Here is a 17191-nt window from a genome sequence, read left to right as displayed (position 1 = left end):
ATAAATTATACTAGACAAGCAGTTGATGGAATTGCTGAACAATTAGATGCTACTAGTAGAATGGCATGGGAAAATAGGACGGTCCGAGATATGATGCTGGCAGACAAAGGTGATGCATGTGTAATGTTAGGAGAGAGGTGTTGTACCTTTATGCCAACCAATACTGCCCCCGACGGCACTGTAACCAGACTCAAGGACTCTACGAATTTAGCAGCAGAATTGGCTGAGAATTGAGGAATAGATAGTTCATTCATGGGATGGTTAGAATCTTGGTTTGGAAAATGGAAAGAAATGATAGTATCTATCTTTACTTCTTTAATCGTAGTAGCAGGAGCACTAATTTCTACAGCATGCTGCGTCATTCCGTGTGTCCAAGGACTTGTTCAACGCCTTATTGAGACAGCTCTATCAAAGCAAATGCCTTTAGGAATTGTAATGCATATGTATGTGATCAAATTGTATAAATATGGTGTAGACTGAATCAGTGGCTGAAGCCAGCTTTGGGTGCGAACCCCTGGTTTCCCAGTGCTGAAATAAAGCACCGCATATAACTGCACCTGTGGTTATGTGTCTTGAATGCTAACATTTTTGGCGACCCAGATGGGACCTCGCGAGCATTGCTGAGGTGGATCGCGTCTTGATCCTGCTCCAGCTAGCACCGAGGTATTCTTGGGGAGCGCATCGGACGCGACTGACCCTCTGCTGCTCACGACGGACCTCTGACTGGTAAGAAGGTGCTTTATCTGGATTGTTGGGTACCCACTTGGTCTGGTTCTGGTCTGGTAGCCTGCTGGTCAGGCATCTGGTAGCCTGCCGGTCAGACGCGGCGAAAGCCACGCTCGGTTGGGCAGGGAGCTCCCGTAGTATTGCCTAGGCAGCCGTCCGTCAGACAGAGGGAAACCTCTGCAGGTTCGGCATCTGGTCTGGTTATTTGTGCCGCAGGCTCGGCACCTGGTCTGGTTATTTGTGCGCACCTGGTCTGGTTATTTGTGCTACTCAGCACCTGGTCTGTAGTTCTGGTGATTTAATCTGTATTTACTGTTGAAACCGGTGATTTGATCCTGTTTACTGTTGTTCTGGTAAAGTTACTGTGTTATCTTTCTGTGTTAGTTATCTGTATCCTTCTCTGTTGATATGTCCAATTCAAACGTATCGCCGTCAAATTGCTTTCTGAAACATTAGAAGAAGGCTGGGTTTGGACAGTTTATGCATAAAAGAAGTGTGATTGTGATCTGTTTGCATATTTGAACTCGGTATTCGGTTTGCATGTCTGAGCTCAGTATTTTAGTTTGTATGTTTATATTTGGTACCGAAAGAATTTGTTTGGGGAAATAATTACAAAATAAGAACCGTTTCCGTTACTAAAGTGCCACCTTGCTCCCCCTTCAGATGCATCTGTACACATGAAAGTAAATTGAGTTAGCTGTATTGCAGTTAGTGTTGTTTTGTGGATAGACTGATTTGGATTTGGATCTTAAATTAATGTCAGGGATTGATGCTTAATATGCTGTTTATTGACATCTGTAAGAAGTTACAAAAGGGTAGGAGCTGAGGGATGTAACTATTGTTCAGCTAATTGGAATTACGTATAAAGTTTATAATCACAGGAATTAAATGAAGAGAGAAAAAGGGCAAAAGGAGCCCAAACCCGTGCCCAGCAGCTTCTCCTTGATAAGCTGCAGAGAAAAAAAAAGGTGAAAAGCTGACTGTCTGCTAAAGCGGTGGGAAAGGGGGGGGGGAGCGGCGACTGCTAAGGCTGAAGCTGCAGCTCCTCTCCTTCAAGCTCGCCGCCCGCGGGGGATCATCAAACGTAATAGCACCCCTGCGGCAGGCAGTAGGTGTTGGGGGGGGAACCAGTCTATGTAAAAGTCCCGTTTTCGCCGGGGGATTTAGTGATCTGGAAGCAGTCGGCTGGTCCTTATCGGGAAAACCCAGATAAGGTTGCAAAAGTGATTAAGATGATAATTAAGACGCAGAATCCTGATTGGGATGATTTACAAGTCATTTTAGATACATTAATGGACTCTACAGAAAAATATGTGGTTATACAGGTTGCGAGGGATAAGGTGAGAGAAGATATTCGGAATGGGAAAGTAGGCGCTAACGTTGACGAGAACTTTCCAAAAGAAGATCCCCGATAATACAGGAGATACAGACAATACAGGAGGCGGGTTAAGCCGTCTCCGGAGGTATCAGGATTGGTTATTGATTGGCGTTTAAACTGCTATGCCGAAGCAAATGAATTGGTCAAAATTGTATGATGTGATGCAGGAAAACAATGAGTCTCCCTCGGCCTTTTTAGAAAGATTAAAAGAAGCTGCCAAAACCGGGATGTAAAATTTTTAGTAGACACAGGGGCTATTTATAGTCTCTACTGAATTCCTTACAGGGGGCGGTAGGTCACAGAGCTACAACAATTGTTGGTGCCACGGGGAAGGAGGAAGTACGGCCATTCCTGCAACCTTTGGATTTGTGTTTTGGAGAAAAGGAGCTAACCCACGAGTTCTTATATGTTCCAGATTGTCCAGATTCTCTTTTAGGACGAGATTTGCTGACCAAATTAGATGCCACAATAACATTTGAGGATGGAAATTTGGTAATGAAAGTTCCGGAGTCAAAGGTAGGACAAATTTTACTGTTAAAGGAAAATCCAATTGTAAAAATACCACAGGCAATAGAAGATGCAGTGATTCCCATGGTATGGGAAACTGACATACCTGGGAAGTCAAAGGCAGCTAAACCTGTGAAAGTAGCGCTGAAGGAAGGTGCTGAACCGGTACGATTAAGACAGTACCCATTGAAGTTGGAAGCCAGATTAGGAATAGTATCTATAATAGAGAAATTTTTGAAATTGGAATTCTAGAAGAATGTGAATCAGAATACAATACTCCAATTTTTCCAGTAAAGAAACCTGATGGTAGCTATCGTCTAGTCCAAGACTTATGAGTAATAAACCAGATCACTAAGGACATACATCCGGTAGTTGCAAATCCGTATACCTTGTTAACATCTGTGAAAGAGAAATATAAACGGTTTACAGTACTTGATTTAAAAGATGCCTTCTTCTGCATACCCCTTGACCAGGAAAGCAAAAGCTATTCGCTTTTGAATGGGAGAATCCACACAACGGGAGAAAGGCCCAATTAACCTGGACACACCTTCCACAAGGATTTAAGAATAGTCCAACTATCTTCGGAAATCAACTAGCCAAAGAGCTTGAGGAATGGACTACAAGAGGCTGTATCAGAATTCCTCGACAATGGTATTTGTTGCTGCAATATGTGGATGATATTCTGATTGCTGCTGAGACCCAAGAACTTTGCATTCAGGTAACAATTGAAATATTGAATCAATTAGGAATGAATGGATATAAAGTGTCAAAAAAATAAAGCTCAGATTGCATCGACAACTGTGATCTATCTAGGATGCGAGCTTTCTCAAGGACAGCGAAGACTAGGTATAAACCGTGTACATGCTATCTGTGCGATCTCAGAACCGCGTAACTTACATGAATTAAGATCTTTTCTAGGAATGGCAGGATGGTGCAGGCTCTGGATCATGGACTATGGACTTATTGCCAAACCTTTATACGAGGCACAGAAGAATAAGACCTTGGTGTGGGAAAGACCACAACAAGAAGCTTTTCAAAAATTGAAACAGGCCTTAATGCAAGCGCCTGCTTTGGGCCTACCTGATCTGAGTAAAGACTTTCAGTTATTTGTACATGAATGACAGAGACTTGCTCTAGGGGTATTAACCCAACGGCTGGGATCTTGGAAAAGGCCCGTCAGTTATTTCTCTAAACAACTTGACCCGGTAAGTGCTGGATGGCCGGCGTGCTTGCGGGCGGTGGCTGCTACCGTGACATTAATTCAGGAAGTCCGGAAACTGACCATGGGGAAAAGGATCGAAGTGTTTGTATCCCATATGGTGACTACTGTATTGGAACAAAACGGGGGCCATTGGCTTTCCCCAAGTAGAATGATGAAATATCAGGCAATTTTGACAGAGCAGGATGATGTTATCCTAAAAACAACTAACCTAATGAATCCAGCTGTGTTTTTAAGCACAGAGACTGAAGAAGAAAATCTGGAACATGATTGTGTGGAGGTCATTGAATATACCCACGCAAGTCGACCTGACCTGAAAGATACCCCATTGGAGAAGACGGATTGGGAGCTTTTTACTGACGGCAGTAGTTTTGTGGAAAGCGGAGTGCGGTATGCAGGATACGCGATTACTACTGCCAAAACAGTAATTGAAGCTAAATCCCTACCACCAAACACATCAGCACAGAAAGCTGAGTTGATAGCCCTAACTAGGGCATTAGAGCTCAGTGAGGACAAAAGGGTCAATATTTGGACCGACTCAAAATATGCATTCGGGGTTGTTCATGTACATGGAGCTCTTTGGAAAGAGCGTGGACTACTCTCCTCCCAAGGAACAAACATCAAGTACCAAAAAGAAATATTGAACTTGATTAATGCTGTTCAAAAGCCATCACTAGTTGCCATCATGCACTGTAAAGCTCATCAGAGTGGGACATCGAAAATTATTGAAGGAAACCGACTTGCTGATCAGACAGCCCGATCAGTGGCATGACGAGTCTGGATGATGGTGGGTCTTGTCTCCCAAAAGGTAAGAGCAATTGATTTATTACCTACATCTTCAGAGGCACCTGAATATTCTACAGAAGATGAGAAATTGGCAAGACTAGTAAAAGCCGTCAAGGATAATTCTGGATGGTATGTAACCACCAACGGACAAATTGTGGTCCCAATCACAATTATGAGAGGGATACTTCAAGCGGAGCACCAGAAGTGTCATTGGGGTGCAGAAGCATTGGTAACTTATCTAAGAAAACAAATTATCTCGGTCCAGATGTTAACAATGGCAAAATCTATCACAGCTAAGTGTGAAATTTGCTTGAGAAATAATCCTTTAGTTAAAAGAAAAGTAGATATGGGAAAAATTAGGACAGGTGTACAACCACGGGATTGTTGGCAAATAGATTATGTGGAACTCCCCAAAATTCGAGGATTCAGATATCTGCTAGTTGGGGTATGCACCTTTTCAGGATGGCCAGAAGCCTTCCCTTGTCGCACCAACCAGGCACAAGAAACTGTAAAATGGTTACTGAAGGAAATAATTCCCAGATTTGGAGTACCATTGGGAATATCATCTGATAGGGGACCGCATTTTGTTGCTCAAGTGGTAACGGAAGTCAGTAGATGTTTGGGAATTAAATGGGAATTACATACCCCATGGAGACCCCAGTCTAGTGGCCAGGTGGAGAAAATGAATCAGACGTTAAAACGACAACTTAGCAAAATTTGCCAGGAAGCAAAAATTCAGTGGCCCCAGGCCTTACCAATAGCGTTATTGCGAATTAGGATTAAACCCAGGAGTGGAATGTCCGTAAGCCCATAAGAAATTCTGTATGGCAAACCATACGAAGCACCTGATCCAAATCCAAGTGTACATGTAAAAGGTAATCAGGATGTGTACAATTACGTATTGTCTCTCGGCAGGACATTGAATCGACTCAGATCCGTATTAGTGTGGAATCGCCCACTAGCACTTGAGAATCCGGTACATGATATAGAACCTGGAGACACGGTGTATATAAAGACTTGGAGAGAAGATCCTTTAAAAGAACGTTGGGACGGACCTTATCAAGTACTTTTAACTACATTTACCGCAATCAAGGTTGCTGAAATAGACTCCTGGATACATTACACCCAAGTGAAGAAAGTCCCAAAACTGTGGCAATCACAATTAGTGGGTCCAACCACACTTAAAATCACAACGCAGGATGTCTAACTTTTGTTACCGTTTTGTTTTTATAGTAGTTTATGTACCCAGACTGTATGCCACACTGATTTGCAAAGTCACTGGAGAACAATTATGTAAAACACGAAGGGCTATAGGAGATAGTGACGATACTCAAATGCCACAAGTAGTGCAGAGTGTACAGAATCAGGCAGAGAATCTGATGATAGGACTAATTCGAGATTTTGCACGAACCCAAAATGTCAGTAGCATCACTGCTTGTCTTCCCATCCCGAAATCAGCTGAAGATCCAGTACAGTGGGGAATAATATCTACGACCTTACCAGAAGTAAATAAGACTGGTAAGATAGTGTGTGAGTCCCATACTAAAATAGAGCAAGTACCAATTGAACAACGGACAAAAGAGCTTGTTAAGAATGCCATGATAAAAAGAGGTGACTGCTTAAAGTTGCCAGGAGCAGAATTTGTAAAGATATGACGATTTCATAATATTGGGTATTGCACGTATGAAAAGTGGACCACCAAAACAGTATATGAAAAGGTTGAGCGAGCCTATTGGGAATGTAAAGATCAGGATAATCAGAACATAACTGAATCGTGGAATAACATGTGGACGTTGAGTATAGTACAGCAATATCAATATAGCGAAGCATTTCCATAGTGTATACGATGGACCAATGTTATAAGAGGAGTAACAGTACCGTGGTGGAATTGCTCTCAAGTAATGACCTGCCAGACAGATGTGAAAGAAATACCTCTGTCCATCATTAAAGTTGCAGTAATCGCAGGTTGCATTTGTCAGAAACAATTGGATCCAAAGGAAGCAATCAAAATAGGCATTGATGGAGATAAGATAGATTGTAGAGGAACTATAGGTAATGTGGGACATTTGGTTTGGGCCTTAAGTGATGGAACCTGGACAACACATTTACCGATAGCAGGACCTGTAAGGGAGGTTACTTTGGGGTTACCAACCCTATGTCCCATTTGGAAAAGGTCACCCTTGAAGAATAGGCAAGAACTCCTACAAGTTAGGCACAAGCGAGAGATAGATGAAGATGATGTGTGGCACGAGCCATCGGGTAGTGTTAAATTCGGCTGGGCATTAGAATCTTTCTTTGCACCAATCGCAGCCTATAGAAACAGAGAAATGATTGACAGATTAATTGGACAGATGGATCTATTGGCAAGGGTAACCAAAAAGGGTTTTCGAGAATTCAATATACAATTACAAGCTACGACCAAAATGACTTTGCAGAACAGAATGGCACTTGATATAATGTTGCTAAAAGAAAATGGGGTTTGTGGATATTTAAAAGATAGGGTTGACCATTGCTGCATTCATATCCCAAACGTAACCTCTGAAGTGGAAAAAGATATTTCCCAATTAACCCAAACAGAAGAAGAACTGCAAGCAGAAAAACAAGATGTAGAGCAGAGCTGGGTTGGGGCCTTGCTAGGTAAATTGAACCTGAACCTGGGGGGATGGGTACATTCCTTATTGGAGAGTTTATTTTTGCTTGCCATTATAGTTGCTCTTTTCTTTTTGCTTTATGCTTATATTAAGCATCAAATAAGTCAATCAAAGGCAAGGAACGACCGCATCTTTACTGTCCTTAGCAGATCCACTTTTGACAACCCTCCAGCTTATAAGGAAAATATAATGTAGTGAAAATGCATTGTCTAGGAATAGAAAAGCATTTTCAAAGGGGGGAAATGTTATAGTTGAATTGAATTTTGTGGGCTGTGTTTTGATTCTGTAGACCGTATCCAAGATTCTTAGCTTTGATACTGTATCCAGGTTCAGAATGTGCATTCAAACATGATTTTATATAACCATACCCTATTCTTGAAATTGACATAGATTTATGACATATTCTTTAGAACAGGTAACTTAAACCATACCCTATTCTTAAGATTGATATAGATTTATGATATTCTTTAAAACAGGTAAAAACAGGTAACTTAGAAATAACTGATAAACATGCGAATGTTACTTAGCATTGCTTAGATAGATAATTTGTGTTAGAATAGGTGTGGAATATGCTAATGGTTGTCAAGAATTGTAATGCATATGTATGTGATCAAATTGTATAAATATGGTGTAGACTGAATCAGTGGCTGAAGCCAGCTTTGGGTACGAACCCCTGGTTTCCCAGCGCTGAAATAAAGCACCGCATATAACTGCACCTGTGGTTATGTGTCTTGAATGCTAACAGGAGCACTAATTTCTACAGCATGCTGCATCATTCCGTGTGTCCAAGGACTTGTTCAACGCCTTATTGAGACAGCTCTATCAAAGCAAATGCCTTTGTGGCCACTGCCATGCCCTGATAAAATGATGCTGATAAAAGAACAAGAAGAAGCAATGCTGAATGTATAACTCCTGGAGAATAATGTGAAATTACGTTGTCCCAGCTTTAAGCCACCTACTAGACTGTATCATAAGATAATGCAAAACCAACAAAAGTAAAAAGAAGAGGAGGAAAATTGTAGGGAACGTTTAAGGCAGAACTGTTGTTTTTACAGAACTGAGGACCTGGCGCCTGAGCCCAGCAGGGGGGAAGGACTTGGTGGTCGGGGCAATCTGAGAGGGGAGATGAGGCAGAAGGAGAAGCCTCGGGACTCAGAACAGGAAATGTAAAGGAAAAATGATAACATTCCTCCATACAGTACTTTAAGGAGGGTGTTAAGCTATTGGGGAAACGTGTGACATACGAAAACGGAAAGATGAATAAAAAAAGATAAAGCATGGTGTTTTGTCTGGACAAAAGAGCCCATAATAGAGCGGAAGGTATTCTGGCCAAATTAAAGATTCGAAGACGACTGTCTGTGCCAGGATCTAAATTTGTACATATAAAAACTGTAGGGAGTTTAAATCTTCTTCCATACCGGGGTGGTTTTGCATTCCTCCCTTGCTGCAGCATGTTTACGAGTGCAAAGTGTGTGGCCTGATCAGTGTAAAGTGCACACAAGAGGGGGTTCAAGTCTCTCTTGAGAAAAGGAAAATATCCTTTAGACATAAACCATTGACCAAGTCTGAGACTAGGACTGGATCCAGCCGCACCTAAACTCCTCTCTGAAAGAGTCTGGAAAGCAAGGCGGTCCTTTCTGAACCTCGTGACTCAACGGGATGGGAAATAAAACTCGGCATAGAGAAGGGGACGCCCTTGGCCGAGGTATTGCAAAATTGGGAAAATATTAATGGAACAGCAAGATGATTGTCAAGAAAAGCATGCAATGACATTATATTGAGAAGGTTTTGTAATGAACTGGTAGCAAGTGTGTTTGTGGATCTAGGGAAGTGTTTCAGAGAGCGTGTGCCAGGCTGGCAGGAAGAAATTGCAAAAATTCTGCATGTGGTCGTGTTTGTGTATGATGGTCGGGAAGAGAAGCGAAACGATGAAGGAGATTGATTTGTTAGCAGCAGCTTTAGCTAGGAATTTGCAAGTGAAAGATAAAGATTGAAAGGGAAAAAAACAGGGAGGATTTAAACCGAAGTCTAAAGGTGATAAAAGAGAAAGAATGAGAGGCAATGGAATGCTATTGTTGTGGAAATCTGAGATATTTACCCCTAGAACGGCAACTGTTAAAAGTGACTAAAGCAAGAAAACTCAATACACTTTGGAGAATCAGAGGGGCTGGAAATGTTTGTGGTGGTGGTGGTGGTTTGTTTCTTTTTTTTTTTTTTTTAAGTGGGGAAATTCATTTAAATCCTAAAAGGGTATGTAAGTGGTAAAGAAGGAGGTCGTGACGTCGACTTTTTACTAAAAATGGATGCTACCCTATCCGTTTTAAATTTCTCCCTAAAAAGATCTTAGACCGAAGACACAGTTGTAACAAATGGGGTAGCAGGGGAAAGGAGAGAAAATTATGAATAAACTCCTATTTGTGGCAGCCACCGGGCCTGTCCCCACCAGCCGGCGTGTCCCGCCGTGTCTCGGTGCCCCGAGCCCAGGACTCCATTTGCAGGGGACCCGAGTGGCCAGGGGTGGCGGGCAGGGCCAGGGGCCGCAAGGACACAGCGGTGCTCCCGGTGCCCGCCCCCCCGAGCCGAGCGGGGCGGAGCGGCAGGACTACACCTCCCGTGCTGCACCGGCGGCGGGCGGCCCTCCCGGGCTGACGCTGCCGGCGGCTCCCGGCGCCGCCTTTGTCCGTGCGGGGCTGGCGGCGCGGCCCCGGCGCAGGTAGGGGCGGCGGGCGGCGGGCCCGCGGCACGGGGATGGGCGCTGCTGGCCCGCGGGGTCCCGACGCTGGGAAGGACTGGGCTGGGGCCGGGCCGGGTGCTCAGACCCCCGGGACACGCCCGCACATCTTCGTGCTGCCCTTGTGGGGCTCCGGAGGAAGATTTGGGTACTCGGAGGCTTATGAAACACCCTTCTTTTCGTGGCTCTTTCTCGCTTTTATCCCAAGCTTTTTGGATGCTTTGGTGGGTCATTCTCCCCGTAGCTGTGAAGGCTCGGGATGCAGGGAAGGCAGCTGTGGGCAGGTGAGTGAACTTGTGCCCCTGATATCTTCATGAAAATGTTGCGCTTGCAGGGACCATCTGTCCTGGCTGTGCTGGTGCGGCTCGTGACGGGACAGGCACCTCGAGTGGAATCCGGAGCATCCCGCCTCCCTGTTCCCGGGTTCCTGCACGGGCCTCCATCTCCCCGCCGAGAGCAGCGACGCGCCGGGCTCCAGGCTGCTGCGGCAAGGTGGGGGTCAGGCACGGCCCCGGCTCTGGGGACACCACGGGCTGGGATTGCCGTGGGTGGTGCTGTGGTGCATCAGTGGCAAAACGCCCCTGGGACCTGCTGCTGTGTGTCTGTGTGCCTGCAAAGTCTTTTGAGAGCCGGTGCGGTGCAGGGTGCTCCCGTTCCTGCCCGCTGAGCCGCACCACGGGCAGGGGCAGGCAGGAGCGTGCCTGCTGCCAGGCCTCGGGCCAGCCCATGAGTCACGGTGCTGTGTCCGGTCCTGGTGGGTGATCGCGTTTGTGGCATGGGTGTGGGATAGCGCACAGTCCCTCCTGTTATGGCGTGGATCCCCGATCTGGCATGAACAGGGGAAACCTGCCTGTAAGCCTGCCAGACCTGCCCCTCTCCTGTCACAGCTACTGGAGTGTCCCCCAACCCAGCAACGTGCTGAGAGAGCCCCCCATGCCCCAGTGACCCTACTGTGCCACCTGGCTGTGCCAACACTGCCCCTCTGCCCCCAGCCTTCCCTTTCACAGGATTCTCTGAGCTCTCCCGGTGTTCCCCTTGGAATGCCCAAGCCCCTGGTCCCAGTGGGGCTCTGCCTGGCAGTAGTGAGGTTTCGGCAGAGGTGTTTAGCAACCATGCGGTGGGGTGTGCTGAGCCGGGTGTGCTTCTTGCTGCAGATGTCGGTGACGTTTGAGGACGTGGCGCTCTACTTCTCCCCCGAGGAGTGGGCAAAGCTGTCGGGCTGTCAGCAGCAGCTCTACCGGGAGGTGATGCTGGAGAACTACCAGATGGTCGCCTCGCTGGGTGAGGACTCTCTCTGGTGATGTTGGGCTGGGGTCAAGTAAGAATTCATCTCTTTAAGTGAGCTGGAGCCATTGAAAGGGCTGTCCAAGAGCTGATGTGGTGGTTGCAATTGCAAGTTTGACCCTGCCGGGCAGCCTCCTCTGGAGAGCATTCCTGAGAGAAAATGGGATGGGATGGAATAGCCCATTTGAGATGGAAGTGACATACAGTGCTCATCTAGTCCAACTGTGTGACCACTTCAGGCCTGACCACAAGCTGCAGCATCTTGTTAAGGGCATTGTCCAAATGCCTCTCATACAGGGACAGGCTTGGGGCACCGACTGCCTCTCCAGGCAGCCTGTTCCGGGATTTGACCACCCCCTCAGTACAGAAATGCTTCCTCACATCCAGTCTAAACCTCCCAGGCACAGCTTTGAGCTGTTCCCAGGTGCCCTGTGTGCAGGAGAGTGGCCGAGGTGACAGGGGCGAGGCGAGAGGAGGCTGTAGGTGCAGGGATGTGGGGGCTGAAGCCGCAGCCCGGCAGGGACAGGAGAGAGGAGCGGGGTGGGGGGGATGCTGGGGCTGTGGTTGCAGGGGCCAGTGCTGCTGTTCCGGCAGTGCGGGAGAGGGGGCTTCTCTCTGTGCTCCGGACAGGCTGGGCCAACGTTAAGCCAGAGATCATCTGCAAGATAGAGCGAGGAGAGACACCGTGCGTGCCAGAACCCCCTCGGGATCGGCAGAGGCACGAGACACCTGTGCCAGGTTGGTACCCGGGGTCAGGGGGGGGGCAAGGTTGCACTGTCCCCTTGCCCTGTTTGGTCCATGCAACTGCAAGGGTGGGGGGCTGGCAGGGTGCCCTTGCTGCTCCCCATGGGGGAGTGTCCAACATGCCCATGATGTTGGTGCCAGTGACCCCATTTTCTCCTCCCCAGCAGCTGTTGGCCCCGGGAGACAGAGGGAGGTCAAGGGAGTCAGGAGTTTTGTCCAGAGGCAGCACCTGCTGAGTCACCAGCACATTGACACTGGGGTGAAGCCCTTCACCTGCACCGACTGTGGCAAGAGCTTCAACGCCAAGAGCTATCTCACCATACACCAGCGCATCCACAGTGGGGAGAAGCCCTTTACCTGCACTGAGTGCGGTAAGAGCTTTAGCCACAAGAACAGCCTCCTGATTCACCAGCGCATCCACACTGGGGAGAAGCCCTTCACCTGCACCGACTGTGGCAAGAGCTTCAGGGAGAAGAACAAACTCGTCATCCACCAGCGCATCCACACTGGGGAGAAGCCCTTCACCTGCACTGAGTGCGGTAAGAGCTTTAGCCACAAGAACAGCCTCCTGATTCACCAGCACATCCACACTGTGGAGAAGCCCTTCACCTGCACTGAGTGCGGTAAGACCTTTAGCCACAAGAACAGCCTCTCGATTCACCAGCAGATTCACACTGGGGAGAAGCCCTTTACCTGCACTGAGTGCGGCAAGAGCTTCACAGTAAAGCAGGCCCTCATCACCCACCAGCGCATCCACACCGGGGAGAAGCCCTTCACCTGCACTGACTGTGGCAAGAGCTTCAGGGAGAAGAGCAAACTCATCATCCACCAGCGCATCCATACTGGGGAGAAGCCCTTCCCCTGCACTGAGTGCGGTAAGAGCTTTAGCCACAAGAACAGCCTCCTGATTCACCAGCACATCCACACTGGGGAGAAGCCCTTCACCTGCACTGAGTGCGGCAAGAGCTTCACACTAAAGCAGGCCCTCATCACCCACCAGCGCGTCCACACCGGGGAGAAGCCCTTCACCTGCACTGACTGTGGCAAGAGCTTCAGGGAGAAGAACAAATTCATCATCCACCAGCGCATCCACACTGGGGAGAAGCCCTTAACCTGCACTGAGTGCAGTAAGAGCTTTAGCCACAAGAACAGCCTCCTGATTCACCAGCACATTCACACTGGAGAGAAGCCCTTCACCTGCACCGAGTGCGGCAAGAGCTTCACAGTAAAGCAGGCCCTCATCACCCACCAGCGCATCCACACCGGGGAGAAGCCCTTCACCTGCACTGACTGTGGCAAGAGCTTCAGGGAGAAGAAGACCCTCATCACCCACCAGCGCATCCACACCGGGGAGAAGCCCTTCACCTGCACTGACTGTGGCAAGAGCTTCAGGGAGAAGAAGGCCCTCATCACCCACCAGCATATTCACACTGGGGAGAAGCCCTTCACCTGCAACAACTGTGGCAAGAGCTTCAGCATCAAGAGGTATCTCATCACCCACCAGCGCATCCACACTGGGGAGAAGCCCTTCACCTGCAATGACTGTGGCAAGAGCTTCAGGGAGAAGAACAAACTCATCATCCACCAGCGCATCCACACTGGGGAGAAGCCGTTCACTTGCACTGAGTGCGGTAAGAGCTTTAGCCACAAGAACAGCCTCCTGATTCACCAGCACATTCACACTGGGGAGAAGCCCTTCACCTGCACTGAGTGCGGCAAGAGTTTAACAGGAAAGCAGGCCCTCATCACCCACCAGCGCATCCACACTGGGGAGAAGCCCTTCACCTGCACTGAGTGCGGTAAGAGCTTTAGCCACAAGAACAACCTCCTGATTCACCAGCACATTCACACTGGGGAGAAGCCCTTCACCTGCACTGAGTGCGGCAAGAGTTTAACAGGAAAGCAGGCCCTCATCACCCACCAGCGCATCCACACTGGGGAGAAGCCCTTCACCTGCACGCAGTGCGGTAAGAGCTTCAGGCAGAAGAGCAGCCTGCTTGGGCACCAGAACATCCACACCGGGGTGAAGCCCTTCACCTGCACGGAATGCGGTAAGAGCTTTGGCCATAAAAGAAGCCTGCTTGGGCACCAGAGCATCCACACTGGGGAGAAGCCCTTCACGTGCACTGACTGTGGCAAGAGCTACACTGAGAAGAAGACCCTCATCATCCACCAGCGCATCCATACCGGGGAGAAGCCCTTCACCTGCACTGACTGTGGCAAGAGCTACACTGAGAAGAAGACCCTCATCATCCACCAGCGCATCCACACTGGGGAGAAGCCCTTCACCTGCAACAACTGTGACCAGAGCTTCAGGGAGAAGAAGAAACTCATAATCCACCAGCGGATCCACACTGGGGAGAAGCCCTTCACTTGCACTGACTGTGGCCAGAGCTTCAGGGAGAAGAGGAAACTCATCGCCCACCAGCACATCCACACCGGGGAGAAGCCCTTCACCTGCACTGAGTGCGGTAAGAGCTTTAGCTACAAGAACAGCCTCCTGATTCACCAGCACATTCACACTGGGGAGAAGCCCTTCACCTGCACCGAGTGCGGCAAGAGCTTCACACTAAAGCATGCCCTCATCACCCACCAGCGCATCCACACCGGGGAGAAGCCCTTCACCTGCACCGACTGTGGCAAGAGCTTCAGGGAGAAGAACAAACTCATCATCCACCAGCGCATCCACACTGGGGAGAAGCCCTTCACCTGCAATGAGTGCAGTAAGAGCTTTAGCCACAAGAACAGCCTCCTGATTCACCAGCACATTCACACTGGGGAGAAGCCCTTCACCTGCACCGAGTGCGGCAAGAGCTTCACAGTAAAGCAGGCCCTCATCACCCACCAGCGCATCCACACCGGGGAGAAGCCCTTCACCTGCACTGACTGTGGCAAGAGCTTCAGGGAGAAGAAGGCCCTCATCATCCACCAGCGCATTCACACTAGGGAGAAGCCCTTCACTTGCACCGAGTGCGGCAAGAGCTTCACAGGAAAGCAGTCTCTCATCACCCACCAGCGTATCCATACCGGGGAGAAGCCCTTCACGTGCACTGACTGTGGCAAGAGCTACACTGAGAAGAAGACCCTCATCATCCACCAGCGCATCCACACTGGGGAGAAGGCCTTCACCTGAAACAACTGTGACCAGAGCTTCAGGGAGAAGAAGAAACTCATATTCCACCAGCGCATCCACACTTGGGAGAAGCCCTTCACCTGCACTGACTGTGGCAAGAGCTTCAGGGAGAAGAGGAAACTCATCGTCCACCAGCACATCCACACCGGGGAGAAGCCCTTCACCTGCAACGACTGTGGCAAGAGCTTCCAGGAGAAGAAGACCCTCATCATCCACCAGCGCTTCCACACTAGGGAGAAGCTCTTCACCTGCAATGACTGTGGCCAGAGCTTCAGGGAGAAGAAGACTCTCGTCGTCCACCAGCTTTGGAAGGAGAGTCTCATGCTGGCTCACCAGCGCACCCACAGCACCCCCAGCCTGCAGCCGCCTCCGCAGACCGGCACCCCCTGAATCTGCTGCTGAGGGGCCCGTGGGGTCTGGGGGCTGCTTTGGGGTGGCTGTGGGGGGATGTCCTGGTTTTGTTTGGGACAGAGTCAATGCTTTTCTGAGTAGCTGGTTTAGTGCTGTGTTTTGGAATGAAAATGAGAACAATGTTTCTAATACACGAATGTTTTGTTTGATGCTGAGCAGCCAAGGACTTTTCATCTTCTGGTGCCCTGCCAGCTCGGAGGGGACACAGCCGGGACAGCTGCCCCAAAGTGGCCAAAGGGCTGTTCCTTACCATCTGATGTCATGGTCAGTACAGAAACTGGGGGCAGTGGGCCTGGGGCACCACAGCTCAGGGACGCCCTGGGCATCAGTCCACGTGTGGTGAGCAGTTGTGTTGTGTATCACTTGTTTTGTATATTCTTACATCATTTGCATTCTCATTCTTTTCCTCTTCTGTACTATTAAACTGTCTTTATTTCAACCCACGGGTGTTACTCAGATCACTGGATGAGCCCAATTTGTGTTTTGTATCAGTCATTTAGCTTCAAGAAATATGTTTCAAATGGAATGAATCACTTAGAAGTCTAAGACTGTGTGATTTTTAGTATACTGTCTCATATTCAACAACCTTGTTCCTACTTGAGGAAAGCAAAGCAGCTACAGGACATCAACGTTCACAAAAGGCTGAAGGGCTCAGAGGCCCCTGCAACACGGCAGGACGGCAAAACGCTGAACGGATGACATTCCCAAACAGAACTCCCCAAAACGGAGCAGAACCAGAATGGGTCTCTGTCCCTGTCTGTCCCAACTCTGCCCCAACTCATCCTGACTCTGTCACCAGCCGTCAGATCGCGAGTCTCCAAATACGAAGCATGATGCTGATGGCATGGAAGATCCTTGTTGATCGGTCTGGATGTCCATTCTATGGGAATATAGCAGAAGAATGGTGAGGAGTTTGGTTAAATGTAAATACGCTCAAGTCACTTGCAGCTGTCTGTAGAAAAAGCACATGCATCACAGCAATTGTTTTGCTGAGCTTGTATGCTTGACGAGCAGAACCTCCACAGTAGAACCTCACATAGGCCTGTGGGAAACTCTAGACAACTTATCACTGTGCCTGAGATTCCTGCGTTGTTGTGAGAAAGAGCGGGAGGCTGCGCCCGCCTGGAACCTTGAAATACAGGCGAGCTCGGCAGGCCCAGTGATCTTCTCCCAGGGCTGAACTGACCAGCGCCTGCGTCCCCGCTTGTGTTACCTCTGCGAGGGAGCTTAGGTGCTACTTCGGAGATCCCCCGGTCGAGAGGGGACTAAGAGAAAACTTGCTCTTTGCAAATGCATTCGTGGCCTCTGGCTCTTCCTGCAACGTGCCTGCACGTGTGCACACACCACACAGAGCTTCTTGACGGATAATGCAACGATACGTTATCAGAGGTGTGTCACAGTTACTTTTTTGCATTTTCTTTTTCATTAGTCCAACCAAGGCTGTTATTTCTCCAGACATTGCAGGTCCAGCATCAGTCGTTAGCCCAAGCAGCTCTTCTCAGGGTAATTTATGATTACTTGTGGACTTCTCCACCACATCAAGTATGTCCTTCCCTGTTGTCTTCCGTGAATGGCAATGACATCCAAGAGCTCCCCGTGACAGACAAGTCTGCCTTGACAC

At 48.6% G+C, this 17191-nt stretch overlaps 3 protein-coding genes across 4 annotated transcripts in view; 2 read left to right on the top strand and 1 right to left on the bottom strand.

Moving 5' to 3' along the window:
- The window catches only part of LOC110355742 (gastrula zinc finger protein XlCGF52.1-like), a 163636-nt gene that overhangs the window by 105202 nt on the left and 41243 nt on the right, over positions 1-17191 (bottom strand). The window lies entirely within an intron of this gene.
- The window catches only part of LOC135575281 (zinc finger protein 850-like), a 57228-nt gene that overhangs the window by 19760 nt on the left and 20277 nt on the right, over positions 1-17191 (top strand). The window contains 2 exon segments of the mRNA XM_065049741.1: positions 11913-12020; positions 12191-15450. Coding sequence (XP_064905813.1) covers positions 11913-12020; positions 12191-15450 — 3368 coding nt within the window.
- The window catches only part of LOC102091384 (zinc finger protein 773-like), a 35880-nt gene continuing 28451 nt past the window's right edge, over positions 9763-17191 (top strand). The window contains exon 1 of the mRNA XM_065049687.1: positions 9763-9980. The gene's annotated coding sequence lies outside the window, so the exon portion shown is untranslated. The remainder of the gene's footprint in view (positions 9981-17191) is intronic.

The sequence above is a fragment of the Columba livia genome, chromosome 1 (genome assembly GCF_036013475.1).
Source record: "Columba livia isolate bColLiv1 breed racing homer chromosome 1, bColLiv1.pat.W.v2, whole genome shotgun sequence".
Classification (NCBI taxonomy): Eukaryota; Metazoa; Chordata; class Aves; order Columbiformes; family Columbidae; genus Columba; species Columba livia.
The sequence above is the reverse complement of the archived record's forward strand: the minus strand, read 5'-3'. Positions and strand labels throughout refer to the sequence as shown.